Source organism: Mastigoproctus giganteus, chromosome 9 (genome assembly GCF_048544385.1).
Source record: "Mastigoproctus giganteus isolate SK-2022 chromosome 9, ASM4854438v1, whole genome shotgun sequence".
In the NCBI taxonomy this organism is placed as follows: domain Eukaryota; kingdom Metazoa; phylum Arthropoda; class Arachnida; order Uropygi; family Thelyphonidae; genus Mastigoproctus; species Mastigoproctus giganteus.
Window position 1 is genome coordinate 163,479,403 of NC_143583.1, and position 18,520 is coordinate 163,497,922.

General features: G+C 38.1%; 1 protein-coding gene across 1 annotated transcript in view; it reads left to right on the top strand.

Annotated features, from left to right (window-relative positions):
- The window catches only part of ValRS (Valyl-tRNA synthetase), a 394,022-nt gene that overhangs the window by 267,294 nt on the left and 108,208 nt on the right, over positions 1 to 18,520 (top strand). Inside the window, exon 19 of the mRNA XM_090381628.1 lies at positions 3,157 to 3,304. Coding sequence (XP_090237754.1) covers positions 3,157 to 3,304 — 148 coding nt within the window. The remainder of the gene's footprint in view (positions 1 to 3,156; positions 3,305 to 18,520) is intronic.

Consider the following 18,520-nt stretch of genomic DNA (forward strand, 5'->3'; position numbering starts at 1 on the left):
AACACACGCTGAGTTGGGAGAAATCCCACATACCGTCTGACACGAACATACCTTACCTTATACCTTGTCAGTGTAGTACCACAGTTGATATGTTACTCTGAAGTTACTGCTTCCCATATGCAACTGAAGTTTAACATTTGTCAATGTTAAACTTCAGTTGCCACCTCTCGGCCCATCTGCTCAACTTTTCTAGATCCAGTTGCAGCAGCATACTGTTATTAGTGTCATTAACAACCCTGCCGACCTTTGTATCGTCTGCAAACTTGGACATTAAACCTGATATACCATCATCAATATCATTGATGAATACAGAAAACAACAATGGACCCAACGCTGAACCCTGGCGGACTCCACTAATAACATTAGTCCAAGAAGATCAGTGTCCATTGATTAGTACTCTGTCTTCTCCCACTCAATCCTCCCTTTATCCATAGCAGCAATTTGCCTCCAATGCCACACTTCTCAAATTTGTGCAGCAGTTTTCCATGTGCAACAGTATCAAAGTCTTGCTAAGATCGAAATATATGATATCAAAATTATTCTTTGCATCCAGTTCCTTTGTGACTACATCATAGTATCCACTCAGATTGGTCAGACAGGACTTCCCCTTAACAAACCCATGCTGTGTCTGAGCTATAACTGAAGTCTTGTCTAGATGATCCTGCAATGCTTCTTTAACCAGTGCCTCCATTAATTTCCCTGGAACTGAAGTTAAACTAACAGTGTCTCCCCTTGATCCTCCTTTGTGGATTGGGGTCACATTTGCATATCTCCAGTTCACGGGTACCTCCCCTGAGTCCAAGGAAGCTCTCATATATGGCTAATGGTTTGCTTACTTCCTTTGCTGCCTCCTTTAATATAACTGGATAGATTCGATCCACCCCAGTTGCCTTTCTTATGTTTTCCTTCAACAATTTCTCCCCCAGTTTACTCTCAGAATTTTAGTTTACTGTATTAGATTTTTTATATACAGTATCTAGGCATCTTAATTTCTGCACACTTTTAATTTTTACAAATGTGCTGTCATGAATCTATCACTGTCTATTACTTTGAGTATCTATATTTGAGTGTGAAGTATCATTTGCCCTTATCATTTTTGATTACATGAATTGTAACCACGTCCAATAATTTTTCTGTCCTCCTGATTCCAAGATATCTTTCACACACATCTTAGTCCTCCTGTACCTTTCTTTATATTCCAATAAGGATTTATTAATTTTTTCATCAAAAAATTCATATAATAATTTTTATTTTATGTGTATGTCTTTGAATTCTTGGATCCATCATGGTGTTCAGAATTGTCTATCTTCACAAACCTCCCTGCATATCCCACTCACTCTAGTCATTGGTTCAAGAAATAATGCAGGACCATATAGACAGGAATGCTATTATACTGCAGTCACAGCATGGATTTGTTAAGAGGGCCACCTTGTCTGACCAATCTGATTGGATATTATGGCACAGCAACAATGGAACTGGATGCAAAAAAGAATTTTGACATCATATTCTTAGATTTCAGAAAAATTTTACTGTTAACCATAAAAAGACTGTTACACAAATTGAAGAAGTGTGACATTAACAGCAAGTTACTGCTATGGATAAACAGGTGGTTGAGTGATGAAAGATAGAGAGTGGTTATCAATGGGTACTACTCTTTTTGGACTAATATTATTAGTGGTGTCCCACAGGGTTCAGTGCTGGGCCCATTTTTTTTTTTTTTTTTTTTTTAAATATTATTGATATTGATGAAGTCATATTAGGCTTATTGTCTAAGTTTGCAGATGATATGAAGGTTGGAAGTTGATGATTAATCACAGTAATCAGGCTATGGTCCAGCAGCAAGATCTAAACAAATTAGGTAGATGGACTGAGAAGTAGGAATTGAAGTTTAATATTGACAAATGCAATTTGGTGACTAGTGATCCCAGATTAACATACAAACTGTGTGATATCACACTCAATAGTGTGGTACCACACAGTTGTAGTGGAGAATAGAAAAAAACCTCGGGTTAACTGTATAGTCAGATATGAAATTCTTTGAACAGTGCAGATAGGCTGCTGGAACAGTTCATGGGGTTTTGTCAGTGTTATATAGAAATTTTTCCATCAGCAATAAGAAGGTGATTATCCCATTGTATAAGGCTGTGATCAAACCACACCTTGAATACTGCATACAGGTCTGATGGTCTCATTTTGGGAATGACGTTATTTTTTATTTTTTTTTTTTAGGAGCATTAGCAACTAAGGCCATATTGCTCTAGGGATATGCGGTGGTCATTCCCTAACCTTCCCTCGTCCTCCGTACTTGGTGGTCATGGGCTCGAACCCCGGTCTAATCAAGAAGCATGTGCTATGCACTGCTGCTCCTGCCCATCTGGCTACAGCGGCACCAGAAAGGACTGTTGGAATGGATGAGCGGAACAGAAGGGTACTTGGAAAGGTTTTGTCAGTGATATATAGAACTTTTGCCAGCAGCAATAAGAAGGTGATTATCCCATTTTATAAGGCTGTAATCAGGCCACATCTTGATTATTGCATACAGGTCTGATGGTCCCATTTTGGGAAGGATGTGGATCTGTTGAAATGGGTGAGAGGAACAGAAGGGTACCTGGAAAGGCTTCAGTTCAGTAAACTACATTGTCCGGAGACTAGGCAGCTAGGCGCCTCCGTAGCCAGGTGGGAAGGAGCAGCAGTGCGTAGCGCACGCTTCTTGATTAGACCGGGGTTCGAGCCTGTCACCACCAAATACGGAGGATGCGGAAAGGTCAGGGAATGACCACCGCACATCCCGGAGCAATATGGCCTTAGTTGCTAATGCTCCTAAAAACCAAATAACAACAACAACTAGGCAGCTGTGAGGAGATCTGGTTGGGGGTGTTTTAAGGCTTTGAATGGATTGGGTAAGTGGAAGGGTGGTTTGTGCAGAATTTTGCCTTTTCTGACCACCACGTGTAGATGTGTGGGTAGTTTGAATAAATTCAAGGAAGAACTGGACAAACTGTTAGATGACAGGTGATATGGTTTGCTTCTTTTTTTTTTTTTATGGTGCTGTATGCTTGTGTACTACTAATATTAATACTCTCTTTCATGACCTTCCACTGATGTTCTGCACATTATATAAATTAATATTCTTCATAATTGTATGTTCTGTTACAGGACTTAAGCAAGATGCTATTGGACTCCAATCTTGATCCAAGTGAATTAGAGAAAGCCAAACAATGCCAGAAAGCAGACTTTCCAAATGGCATTCCAGAATGTGGTACAGATGCCTTAAGGTTTGCATTATGTGCCTATATTTTTCAAGGTATGTTCCTTCAAAAAATTATCAGGTTTGAAAATATAAAGTAGTTTGATAAAGTTAAAATGTATGTAAAGGCAGTGATTCTCAACATTTTAGTGCTTGTTATACACTTGGGATATTCCTTTTTCTATGTGTTACTAGAATTAGAATAAAGAACTAAAATTTTGAATAAAAGCATACTTGGTTTTTAATGATGTTGCTTATTGTATAAAAAAAAATTGTGTGTACCCTGTACGCACGAAAGATATTTTATATGTAAACATTTCTGATGACACCTACTGAATTTCGAACAGCTAGAATTAAAATCATGAACAATGTAATTTATGCTCACACCCGCTACTTAATCTACCGAATCAATGTTAGTGATAAATAGGATATACACCCACTGCTTACTCTACCGAATCAATGTTTGAAAGAGGTTAGGCCAATAGCCTAATTATTCATTTGATTGTAGCCATTTGTTGAATAGTATGATTGCTGTTTGTTTGTTGTTTGTTATTTGGTTTTTAGGAGCATTAGCAACTAAGGCCATATTGCTCCGGGGATATACGGTGGTCATTCCCTGACCTTTCCGCATCCTCTGTATTTGGTGGGCACGGGCTCGAACCCCTGTCTAATCAAGAAGCATGTGCTATGCACTGCTGCTCCTGCCCACCTGGCTACGGAGGCACCAGTATGATTGCAACAATACAAGTATTTATATTGATACTCTGTTATTTATCCTGTTACTCTGTCATGCTTTGTCGCAATTACACATGCAGTGCTAACAAGATCTGAAAGAAAAGACAGTATCCACACATAATACACAGTTGAAACTATGACTTGGCTCGGGATCTACGACAACAACGAAGAGCTCCTGCTAGTTTGTAAATTGTATGAATCGCACTTGGACATTTGCAAAACGATTGAAATATGTAAGATGATGTGTCAAGACAACGACGTGACTCTGACGAAGCATGTGGTAATGACCTGCATTGCCTTGTAACACGACTGCAAGAAGGACATCCCTTTCGAAACTTTTACAATCATCCAAACAGCGAGATGAATGAGGAATGAGCATCTCTGGTTACCAAAAGGTATCTTCCACGGGTGGCAGTGGTTAGATCAAAGCCACCTAAGTGGTATTTCCCGAAACAAATGTTTTTCCAGAACCAGCTGATTTATGCCACCCCTGAGCACATCCAAGATCACCTCTCATGATCCTTTGCTTTAAATGCTTTACTTTACAGCCACTCCCTGACTTACGTAAGAGTTGTGTTCTGCAGAACTCTACATAAGTCAAATTTTACATAAGTTGGAATTTCCCTAAATGCTTATGCAGCACTTGCAGCTATGCGAGCTGAATTTGGTTGAAGCAAAAAAGTAATGTTCGACAAACATGTAGATAGAATTATTTATTCAATTTTTTTATTTCATGCACAGGAAAAATTACAAAAGTGTTCAAAATTACAAAAATTTCAAAATTATAAAATTACAAAAAGAGAGAGGAGACAGGCATAATGTCAGCAAGTTTTACCTTTCAAGCATCATTGCCAGAATTAACTCTCCAGCTGATAAGTACGCTGCTGTAGAAGTTGAAGGCTGTGGAGGTTTAGAAGGGGTTTTTTCCCAACACATCACAAAATTTCTCTGCACCTGCAGAATCGACACTGGCAATTTCACCACATACTTTGTTTTGGAAACCAGCACGATGCTTGAATCTATTAAACCACCCATTGCTTGCCATGAACTTGGCTTGAGGTTCGCTGTAGTTATCCTTTATGTCTTCATAAATACTTCTTGCTTTTGCTTGAATGGCCATTAGACTCAGGGACACTCTCTTCTGAATCTGATTTTCCATCCATATTATTAATAGCTTTTCCATCTTCGATATAGTATCGAACACTGTTGATCTTAAATGTGACGATCTTTTAACATGTTATTTTATACATGCACTCCTTTAAAATAGTATTCACTGTTGAAGCAACGAGACCTAATTCCCGTGCAATAGATGACAAACTTTGTTCTGCTTCGTACTTCTTAATCATCTTCGTTCCTGAATCAATTTTGTTTCGTTTCCTAGCCCTGCCACCACTTGCACTTTCTGTTGGTTGCTTTCTCTTCACTATTGTAATAAGTAAATAGGAATGAAGAGAATAATCTGCAAATTTATTTATGTTTTTTATATGATTGAAGATTTCAGTGAAGGGGAACACATTTCACCATAATAGCATAAAAACCCAAACAATTCCAGCTATCGGTATTATTGCAAATGCAATAAGCTTAAGTTTGCTACCCATTTATAATAGATTATGCTAACAGAAAAGCCCAATAAACTCAAAAGTGCAAATTGTTTTTATTATTATTATTAGCCACATGGTGCAAGGAAGCCTGAGGCTTATGCTGCACCAGCCAAAAAAATTCCCGAGTTGCTCTCTGTGTGTGTGTGTGTGTGTGTGTGTGTGTGTGTGTGTGTGTGTGTGTGTGTGTGTGTGTGAGAGAGAGAGAGAGAGAGAGAGAGAGAGAGAGAGAGAGAGAGAGAGAGAGAGAGAGAAATCACCAAGAAAGCGAAGAATGATGATATCCAGCTCAGGACCTTGGGAGTGCCAAGCCCATACTCATCAGATGTGAGCTCCTGGGGTAATTTGTTTTGTGGTTGTGACCTCTAGTAATGTGTTTTAGAAAAATATCGAAAAGGCATTCAGAATTGATTCTTATAATGGAACATATGATAACAATGAAAGTGTAGTGCAATTTCCATTATAACAATGACCTTTTAGAGAGATAAATAGCTTAGTTATATAGTGAAAATTTCAACTTCTGAGGTCTTGAAACAAATTACCAAAAAAAAAAAAAAAAAAATGCAATAACTTCATTCATTCTTACGGGATACAAAATATGTTTCCATGATTTTTTTTTTTTTTTTTTAGTTTGCACTGGCCAGCAAAAACTTACGTAAAGTCGAATTTCCGTAAGTCGAATATTACCTAAGCCAGGAAGTGCCTGTACTTTAAATTTTGCAAGATATTCATTTCTCTGGTTACCAAAAGGTTTCTACCACAGGTGGTAATGGTTAGCCCAAAGCCACCCATGTGGTATTCCCTGAATCATAAATGTTTTTCCACAACCAGCTGGTTTATGCCAGCTCTGAGCACATCCAAGATCACCTCCCATGATTCTTTGCACAATCTCCTCTCCTGACTCCATTTATCTTTGTTATGAAATGGAAATGACATCATTTTTGCATCACAAAATTATGACAAATTAATTTTACTACTGTTCGAAATTTAGTAGGTGCCATCAAAGATGTTTACACATCAATAGCATTATTGTAAAACAGAATGGATACCCAACTCACATTTGTAGAATGAAGAGAGCCCACATCAAAACTACGAAATTTTTTTTTACAATTTCAGAGTATTCTAAAATGTGAATATTCTTTGTGTAAAATTATACGTTCATTTTGTGAAGCCCTAGCTATAAAGGTCTTAATTTCACAAAATTAACTATTCAAACAAGTTTGTTCTAATACACACTTCAAATTGACTACATGTACCATACAACAAGTACCTTGAATTTGAATGTGGCATAGGGTAGGATGTAATGCAGTAGAACTGCTCTCTCTCTCAACGTTCTGAATACTTTCTTCTGAAATACAGTGCATAAGTGGAAGGCATTTGGCCTTGGGAAAGTTAAACATCAGTTAGGAAAACTGCATATTTGATTAGCGGCCTTCAAACATTTGGTCATATGGTCCAGAGGAAACCATGTTGCAAGTAGCCAAACAATCACTGAAGAGGATCAGTACAGGAGTGGTCATTGATGTATATACTGTCGTAGTGCATTGTACTAGCAGGGTTTCATAACATGATAGTGCAATGATATCAGATTTGGAGTTGTGGTAAAGGATTCTCTGAAGTAATAAATCTCAATGTGTGCTGTTTTCATCACATGGAGGAATTTTGGTGGACGTCACCATCCTTGATAGCATTTTGAAATAGGCTGTGTCATTGTCATTCTTACAACATAATGACCCCCAGGAACATTCCTCTGTTTTTCAACAGAGCAATGTTCCTGCTACAAATCTTGTTTGGGGAGAATAATGTGACATTGGTGTATTGGCTTGTTCAGGTTATCTGAGCTCAGTAGTGCTACTGTTGGACAAATTGGAAAGATGTGTGAAAGCTTATCCATGCAGTAACATCACTTGCCAAATTAAATATTCTTCTGCTTGAAGGATGGAAAATATTTTCTTAACATGTCATAAAATATGCCAAGAAGAATGTGCAGTATTACAGGCTAGAGGAATTCCTATACTCTATTAAAGTCTGATCTGTAAATTGTTTGCATATTTTCTCTTATCATTTCAATACTTTTGATAACACAGCAGTTATATCTTTGAAAATAGAACATGAATTAAAAATATAATTCTTAAGTGGATGGCCTTCTTTTTTTTTAATGAACACTTCACCAGAGACCAAATCTGTAAAAGTAGAAATATGCTTCAAAAATTGCTTATTCTGAGTAAGTACTTTCATTTTGAGTTTACTATTGTTTTATTCATTATACTCCCCTTTTTGTTTTTGGCTCTGTATTATACACAGGCAGATACAGATTGGTGATGCCAAGAGGTTTGTGTGACAGAGATGCTGTCTCACATCAGGGTTTACCAGTTGATAATTGGCCCTAGAGCTGGATGTCATTTGTCGATCTGCTTTCACTGCCATCCATGACAGGTTGCAATACAGGAATGCTAGTGAATAGGATTGTGTCTGTAGCATTTAATGCAGTATGTAAAGGAAAGTAATAACTTCTTGGATCTGATAGTGATTGTGCATAAGAGAGACATGGCAGGCATTTTGAACTAGAGCACAAATGATATATCATGTAGTGGAGATATCAATCATCCATAGCTGAAAAAACTTAAGGTCTTTAGAGATAATGGAAAGGTTAAGCTCATGTTATTAGCATTAGTAGAGGCATACAATGCAAGGAAGCAAGCTTATGCAGCATCAGCCAAAAAAAAAAAAAAAAACTCCCATTTCACCCCTCCAATCGTTCCAAATGCCTGTCCAGCTCAGCCTTAAATTTATTTAGGCTATCAACAAAAGATAGAAGTCTGTTCCACCAATCAATTACCCACTGGCTAAAGGCAAATTTCCGCACATCTATTCTACAACTGTCTTTCTTCAATTTGAATCTGTGTCCCCTCAGGTTCTTAGTCTGAGCAAGAGGGAGAATCCCATCAGCATTTAAGGCCTTATACACCTCAATCAGATCACCTCACAGGTGCCTACTCTCCAGGTGCTCCAATTTGCAGAACTTAAGCCTTTCTCCGTAAGAGCACCCCTTTGTTCCACTCAACAATCTTGTTTGCCTTCTTTGTACTTGTTCTAGCAACTCTACATCCTTCCTAAAATGAGGCCTCCAGACCTGTACACAGTACTCTAGGTATGGCCTGCCATTGCCTTGTATAATGGGATAATCACCTCCCTGTCCCTGCTAGCAAAATTCCTATATATCATTGACAAGACTCCATGACCTGCCCTGGCAGCCCGTCTACACTGTTTAGCGAACTTCATATTTGACTGCACAGTTACTCGCAGGTCTTTTTCACTTTCCACTTCCATAAGTGTAGTACCACCCAGTTGGTACTTTTCTCTTCGGTTATTGCTACCTATATGCAGTACTTTGCATTTGTCAATGTTAAACTTCAGTTACCACTTCTCAGTCCATTTGCCCAACTTATCTAGATCCAATTGGAGTAGCATACTGTCTTTACTGTCATTAACAACCCTGCCAACTTTTGTATCATCTGCAAACTTGGACATTAAACCTGATATACCTTCATCAATATCATTGATAAATATAGAAAACAACAATGAGCCCAACACCGAACCCTGGGGAACTCCACTAATAGCATTTGTTCATGAAGAGCAGTGTCCATACCTTTATCCATTGTAGCAACTTACCCTTAATGCCATACCTCTCCAATTTGTACAGCGGTCTTCCATGTGCAACAGTATCAAAAACTTTCCTGAAACCCAAGCATATGATATCAAAATTATTTTTGACATTCAGTTCCTTTGTGACCACATCATAATATCCAATCAAACTGATCAGACAAGACCTCCCTTTAACAAACCCATGCTGTGTCTTAACTATTACTGCAGTCTTGTCTAGATGATACTGCAATGCTTCTTTAACCAGTGATTCCATTATTTTCCCTGGAACACAAGTTAAACTACCAGGTCTATAGTTATTTGTGTCACCTTTTGAACCTCCTTTGTGAATTGGTGATAGACTTGCACACCTCCAGTCCATGGGGACCTACCCTGAATCCAAGGAAGCTCTCATAATTCTGGCTAAGTGTTTGCTTACTTCCTTTGCTGCCTCCTTTAATATAACTGGATAGATCCCATCCACCCCAGGTCCCTTTTTTATGTTTAACTTCAACAAATTCTCTTCCACTTTGCTCTCAGTTATTACAAATCACTTAGCTCCCTGTTAGAGTTTGATAAACTTCTGGCACTTCCCTCATTGAATAGCTCCTCATGTGTGAATGTAGATACAAAATACTCATTCAGTTTATCAGCTACCTGAGCATAATCATCAATAGTCAACCCATCTATGTTAAGTGGTCCAATCTGATTCATCCCTTTCCTTCTAGAGTTTACTTAAGTAAAGAACTCTTTACGTTTTTCTTTGCATCCTTTGCCAAAGATTTCTCGTAATCTACCTTTGCCTGTCTAACCTCCTTTGTGACTTGATTACCGACTAGTTTATATCTGTCACAGGCTTCTGTGTCATCTAATACTCTCTATGCATCCATATATTTTCTTCTCTGCCACGAGCCTCATTAATTCATCTGACAGCCATTTAGGCCTAAACCTTGAACAGTATTTTTTAGTTGGAATGAAAAGCCTAGTAGCCTCCAAAATTAATTCCCTGAAGGCTTCCCATTTAGAATTCAACATTGGTATCATCAGTTGATTCCATTGTACAGAATTTAAAAATTGTCTGAGACCACTGTAGTTTCTTGTACATTTCAATTAGGTGCATTGGTCCCACATTGAAACTTCCATGTATAAGAAACCAATGTGTGTCAGTTAGTTCTCATGCTTTGCCCACAGGCTATGCATGTAAGTCTCTACTATAGTGCATCCATGTATAGATGAAAAGATATCATTTGAGCTAAGCACTAACTCCACAAATGTGGATTTCCCAAAGAATGTGCCAGACAGGTTGTTTCCCTTTCCCATTACCTGACTTGTGTTGCCAACATCCCCATCTTGGCGCACTATGGCCATAGATGCCGATGCACCTAAAAAAATTCCCAAACAAGCAAAAACATCCTTATCCACCAACTGTGACATTCATTACATTCCATTCTATCCGGGTCTTGCAGCCGTAATCGCCCTTATCTATATTACACAGGACAGGGTAGTTTATCCTATAGACTGCCCCTTGATTATGTTTAGTAAAGTTACTTCAAAGCAACAGAAAGGTGCTTACAAGACTGCATGGATAACATTTGACTTCTGTTTAAAAGGGAATGTTCAGAATTTTCCTTTGGCTAAGAGTTTCTTTAATACTGAATGTGTGATGCCTATTAGTCATGTCATCACTGTTGGTTGGAATTGCTTTATGTAAAGGAATGAGGGAGGACACATAATATTTTGGCAAAAAATAAAAGATTAAAACTCACCTTCTGGCAGTGTTGTTGCTCATTGGAATAAGTTATACCAAAGTAATTGATGTTGAGAGTCTGAAAAAGTTCAAGGCAGAACTGAATTTTTTTTTTCGTATAAATAGACAAGTGATGATTATTGATTCAAGTTTTTTTTTACTTTTTTTTTTTTTATCTGATTCAAAATCAGTTCAATTACTTCCACCATTAGGCCTGATTAATACTAATACTATACCATCACCACCACCTTAATTTGCTTTAAATCATAACTTGAAGCAATAGAATCAATCTTTTTCGAGCAAGTTATTATGCAGAAGGATAGCAGATGGCATAATAGGACATTGAGCAAGCAGTAATCTTCTCTTACCTAATGTAGTTCTATAAGTTTTGTGTAAATATAAATATACATTTTTATTTTTACGTTTGTTTAGTAGTAGTAGTAGTAATAGTGGCATGTGATGCAAGAAAGCAAGTGTATGAGCTTATGCAGCATCAGCCAAAAAAAAAATCACACCATTCCCTCCAAATGCCTGTCCAGTTCCTCCTTAAATTTATTTAACCTATCAACTTCCACAACGACAGATGGAAGTTTGTTCCTGCAATTAACCACCTGCTGGCTAAAGGCAAATTTCCGCACATCTATTCTACATCTGTCTTTTCTTAATTTGAATTTATGCCCCCTTAGGTCCGTAATCTGAAAAAGTGGAAGGATCCTATCAGAATTCAGCGTGCTCAACCCATTCCAGGCCTTATACACCTCAATCAGATCACCACGCAGGTGCCTAGTCTCCAGCCACTGCAATTTGCAAAACTTAAGCCTTTCTTGGTAAGAGGATGCCTTCATTCCCCTCACCATCTTTTTGTCCTTGTCTGTACACGCTCAAGCAACTCTACATCCTTCCTAAAATTAGGCCTCCAGACCTGTACGCAGTACTCAAGGCGTGGTCTAACCATTGCCTTATACAGTGGGACAACCACCTCCTTTTCCCTGCTAGCAAAATTCCTATTTATCATTGACAAAACCCCTTGACCTGCCCTGGCAGCCTGTCTGCATTGCTCAGAAAACTTCATATATGACTCCACAATTACTCCCAGGTCTTTTTCATTTTCTACCACCTTAAGTGTAGTACCACACAGTTGGTGCGTTTCTCTGGGGTTACTTCTACCCATATGCAGTACTTTGCATTTGTCAAGGTTAAACTTCAGTTGCCACTTCTTAGCCCATCTGTCCAAATTTTCTAGATCTTGTTGCAGTAGCACACTGCCATTACTGTCATTAACAATCCTGCCAACCTTTGTATCATCTGCAAACTTCGACACCAAGACTGATATACCTTCATCAGTATCATTGATAAATATACAAAACAACAGTGGACCCAACACCGAACCCTGTGGGACTCCACTAATAACATTAGTCCACGAAGAGCAGCACCCATTGATTACTACCCTCTGTCTTCTCCCACTCAACCATCATTTTATCCATTGTAGCAACTTACCCTTAATACCATTCTACTCCAATTTGTACAATAGTCTTCCATGCACAACAGTGTCAAAAGCTTTCCTGAAATCCAAATATATGATATCAAAATTATTTTTTGCATCCAGTTCCTTTGTAACCACATCATATTATCCTATCAAATTTGTCAGACAAGACTTTACCTTAACAAACCCATGCTGTGTGTGAGTTATTGCTGCAGTCTTGTCTAGATGATCCTGCAATGCATCTTTAACCAGTGACTCCATTATTTTCCCCGGAACAGAAGTTAAACTAACTGGTCTGTAATTACTTGTGTCACCCTTCAATCCCCCTTTGTGAATTGGGGATACATTTGCACATCTCCAGTCTGTGGGGACCTCCCCTGAGTCTCATAATCTATAATAAGGATGCTCTCATAATTATGGCTAAGGGTTTGCTTAGTTGCTTTGCTGCCTCCTTTAATATAACTGGATTGATCCCATCCACCCCAGGTGCCTTTCTTATGTTTAACTTCAACAATTTCTCCTCCACTTTGCTCTGAGTTATTACAAAATCATTAAGCACCCTGCTACAATTTGATAACCTGCCATTTTCAAACCTTAATAACTCCTTGTGTGAATGTAGATGCAAAATACTCATTCAGTTTGTTTGCTATCTGAGCAGGATCATCAACAGTCGAACCATCGGTATCAAGTGGACCAATCAGATTCATTCCCTTCCTTTTAGAGTTTATATAAGTAAAGAAATCCTTGCTGTTTTTCTTAGCATCCTTTGCCAAAGATTTCTCGTAATCTGCCTTCGCCTGCCTAACCTTCTTTGTGACCTGATTACAGACTAGCTTATATCTGCCATAGGCTTCTGAGTCACTTGATAATTTATATGCAACCCATGCATTTTTTGTCTCTGTCACGAGTCTCATTAGTTCATTTGATAACCATTTAGGCCTAAACCTTGAACAATTTAGTTGGTTTTAGGTAATTTTTATAGCAGATTAAATGTTTAAGTGAACTTAGCTGTAGCAACTAATTTTATCCTAGGCTTTTTTTAAACAAATAGTTGAATGAAGCACTGTTTCCATTTTAATTTATTTGATATAATTTTCCTTTCTGTAATGCTGTAACTTTACACTGTTTGCTAGCAGAACCACTTTTACTAATATTTTTATTTTATATAATCAATGATGCTTCTGTAATAAAAAGGAAATTGTTATTCCTTTCTTTCAATATTTTTGTAAGAAAGGAAATTGTTTTTCCTTTCTTACAAAAATATTGAAAGATGAATAGCATTAACATTAGTAGAGGCATATGATGCAAGAAAGCAAGCTTATACAGCATCAGCCAAAAAAAAAAATAAATAAATAAAAATAAACCTTCCCATTTAACCCATCCATTCACTCCAAATGTTTGTCTAATTCTGCCTTGAATTTATTTAAGCTGTTTACTTCTACAACAACAGATGGAAGTTTGTTCCAACAATCAAACACATGCTGGCTAAAAGTAGACTTCCACACATCTATTCTACAACTCTTTCCTCAATTTGAATTTATGCCCCCTCAGGTGATTAATCTGAACAAGAGGCAGAATCCCATCAGCATTGTGCTTGTTCAAACCCTACAAGGCCTTATACACCTTGCAGATTACCTTGCAGGTGTCTAGTCACCAGACATTGTAATTTGAAAATCTTAAGCCTTTCTTTGTAAGAGCAACCCTTTAATCCATTCAATAATCTTGTTACCCTTTTCTGTACTTGTTCCAGCAGCTCTACATCCTTCCTAAAATGAGGCCTCCAGAACTGTACGCAGTACTCAAGGTGTGGCCTGATCATTGCCTTATACAAAGGGATTATCACCTCCTTGTCTCTGCTAGTAAAATTCCTATTCACAAAAATTACACACGTACACCAACCATTGCTGAAATAATTTTCCTTTAATACTGTAAAATATACATAGAACTAATAAAATAACAAAACTTTTCTTTAAATTAATGTAGAATTAAAATAAAATCTATTTACAATAAATATAAAAATACATAAAATATATAAGAATTAATGAGAAAATAAAAGCGATAAAATAATGAAACTAAAACCACTAAAATACTGATAAAACAATGAGACTGAAACTGCTAAAATCCCGAAGCTTTCAGAGGCATCCTCCTTTCTCAACAGTAAGATTTTTATGGTACAACACATCCTTAAATAACAGCAGGCTCACGGCTCTCAGCATATGGTTCCACAGGAGCATGGGCAGTATTCCCTTCATGCACACTGGAACCAGAAATGGCTCGGGGAGCATGCCAGGCGGAACCGATCATCCCGTCCAAGAATCACCGCCTCAAAGAGGGGATGAATATGGATTCCCCTGTCTCTGTAAATGGTATTGTTCTCAGAAGAACAAATCCTTAAGCTCTCAAGCCACTTGCGATCCCAAAACCTATGTGCATGGTCGACGATAAAAGCTTTGTTGTCGACCATGCACATTATTTCAGCAACGGTTGGTGTACATGTGTAATTTTTGTGAATATGAATTTTCCCAACCCCAGAGGCCTATTTGAAGATTTTAGTAAAATTCCTATATATCATTGAGAAAACTATATGACCTGCTCTGGCAACCTGTCTCCACTGCTCAGTGAACTTTATATATGGCTACACAATTATCTCCAGGTCTTTTTTCTTCTTCACCTTCCTGAGTGTAGTACCGCACAGTTGGTATATTTCTCTTGGGTTACTGCTGCCCATATGCAGTACTTTGCATTTGTCAATGTTAAACTTCAGTTGCCACCTCTCAGCCCATCTGCTCAATGTTTCTAGATCCTTTTCAGTAGCATGCTGTCATTAGTGTCATTAACAACATTTCCAACCTTCGTATAATCTGCAAACTTAGACATTAAGTCTGATATACCTTCATCAATATCATTAATAAATACAGAAAACAACAATGGACCCAACACTGAAATCTGGGGGACTCCATTAATAACATTAGTCCATGAAGAGCAGTGTCCATTGATTATCACTCTCTGTCTTCTCCCACTCATCCATCCCTTTATCCATAGCGGCATTTTGCTCTTAATGCCACACTGCTCCAATTTGTAGAGTAGTCTTCCATGTGCAACAGTATCAATTCCTGAGATCCAAGTATATGATATCAAAATTAGTTTTTGCATCCAGTTCCTTTGTGACCACATCTTAGTATCCAATAAAATTGGTCAGACAAGGCTTCCTGTTAACAAACCCATGCTGTGTTTGAACTATAAATGAAGTGTTGTCTACATGATCCCACAATGCTTCTTTAACCAGTGCCTCCATTAATTTCTATGGAACAGAAGTTAAACTAACAGGTCTGTAATTACTTGTCACCTTTCGATCCACCTTTGTGAATTGGGGACACATTTGCATATCTCCAATCCATGGATACCTCCCCTGAGTCCAAGAAAGCTCTCATAATTGTGGCTAACGGTTTGCTTACTTCCTTTGCCTCCTCCTTTAATATGACTGGATGCCTTCCACCCCAGTGCGTTTTTTATGTTTATCTTCAACAATTTCTCCTCCACATTGCTCTCAGTTATTAAAAAATAATTTAACTCACTACCATAGTTTAATATACCTCTGGTATTTCCCTCCCTGAATAACTCCTCAAGTGTAAATATAGATGCAAAATACTCATTCATTTTGTTAGCTACCTGAGCAGGATCATCAACATCAAGTGGATCAATCTGATTCATCCCCTTCCTTCTGCAGTTCACATAAGTGAAGAAGTCTTTACTGTTTTTCTTTGCATCTTTTGCCAAAGATTTCTTGTAATCTGCCTTTGCCTGCCTAAACTCTTTTGTGAGTTGATTACAGACCAGCTTATATCATCCATAGGCTTCTGTGTTGCCTGATAATTTATATGTATCCCATACATTTTTCTTCTCTGCCACATCTCATTAGTTCATCTGATATCCATTGAGGCCTAAACCTTGAACAATATTTCTTATTTGGTATGAAAAGCCTAGTAGCTTCCAAAATTCATTCTTTGAATGCTTCCCATTTAGAATTTGCTGTTGGTAACATCATCAGTTGGTCCCACTGTATAGACTTTAAAAACTGTCTCAGACTTCCACAGACACCTTTACAAAAGCAAAACCCTTCCCTTCACCCCTGATAGTAGTTAACTCTTTGAGTAAATCCCACATCAGCACACTGTGATCACTGCCACCTAGTGTCTCCTTTATGTGCAGTGCCTTAATGCATGAAGAATCACTACTGATAATCAAATCCAGAGTATTTCTCCCTCTAATTGCATCCTGAACATGCTGCTGCTGTAGAAAACAATTATCCAATAAATCCACAAAAGCCTTGCTCGTGTGCCAAGGACTGACCCACAAGTTCCAATCAATATCTGGAAAATTAAAATCCCCCATTATAAGACAATCTGATTTACTGGTCCACTCTGTTTCTCTGTACAGCCATTCATTATACTCATCTAGGTCATTCGGCCTATAGCACACTCCTACTCTCTTTGCTTTCGCAGTGCTAATGTCACACAAAACTGACTCAACACTGCACTTTCCAGCCGTGTCAACTGGATGCACTTCCCAGCCGTGTCAACTGGATGCACTTCCTTAACTAGTAGCATAACCCCCTCCTCTCTTCTTATCCTGTCTATTCTTCCTGTACACATTGTACTCCCCAAATTCCAATTCTGCATTCCTTATATCTGTGTGACACCGCAATTCAGATATCCCAACAGTATCTGCCTTTGATGTTTGGACCAGCACCTCAAATTCATCAAATTTATTTACTACACTCGTAGCATTGGTGTACACGCAAGTATACGTGCACTTGTTCTTATTCTTTGCTAACCTAACACAGCCCATGTATTTACTTGTTCCACAGTGACTCCCAGCAGTCTCTAAAATCGCCAGCACCTTGTTTTCCAGGCTGCTGCTCATTCCAATAGAAGCAGTACAAGAATCACTTTTACCTCTCAGCAAATATTCTTGTACCCTTTCTATTTAAGTGTATCCCATCCCTGTAGAAGCAGTCTCTCCTGTTAACAAGCACAGACCAGGCTGAAAAAAATTCTACCCCTTGAGCCTTGTATAATCTCTCTAGGGCCGAATTGATTGACAAGGCTCTTGTCATATACTCCCTCCATTCGTATTTAGTCAGAATTGCAGACACCTTTAAATTCAACCCTAACTCGTGGCCTTTTTTTTTTTTTTTTTTTTTCAACATTGACCTGTACTTGTTGAGTAATTCCGCCGTTCTCGTACTCTTAACATCATTGGTGCCAATGTATACAACAATATTACCTTTTGTGCCCTTAAAAGATGGTATCTGTTCTACAACATCATCAAGTTTTGTCCCTCGCAGACATACCTTTTTGCACAATATATTTACTATTTCCCTGACAATAGAGTCTTCAACAACTAGTTCCTGTGGAACCAGCGCATTCTGCTTTGGGGTTTGCCACTCTGTTGCCTGATGTTCAAGTGCAAGTTCTGTTGTTGATGTGGGCAGCTGAGAGCTTGATGTACCCCTCAATTTAAGTCCTTCAAGGGCATCTACCCTGTTCTTCAAGCTCTCATAAAAGCCAATGCTGAGTTGGTGCCTCATTTCCTCACACTTCTTACATCAAGCACACACACACAGACATTCCCCTTGGCAATATTCAGTACATTTCAAAAGGCCATGATTCAGAGGACAACCCCCCTCTGTTTTCCCCTAAGCCATACCCACTACCTTGAGCCTTTTAATAATAGAGGCAATTGAATTCATTGCTTCTATAGGAGAGTTCCTTGTGATTTAAAACCCTTACATTTCATAGAGCAATTGCACTTAATAACCATTATTATTTTCTTGAAATATAATGAAGTTAATGAAGTTTGTTTTCTTTACAAACTTCATTAACATTAATGTTAATGGTAACTGTAGCCTCTTTGTGGTACACAACTTCTTTTCATTTAACATTTTTATGGTATCAGTTTTCACGTTTATTCACGTGAATACTGTGAATAAACTTCCATTGAACAGTTATTGCCATGCAAGTCTTGAAGTAGGCTTAATGTAATTCTTTACACATTTAAATGTGCTG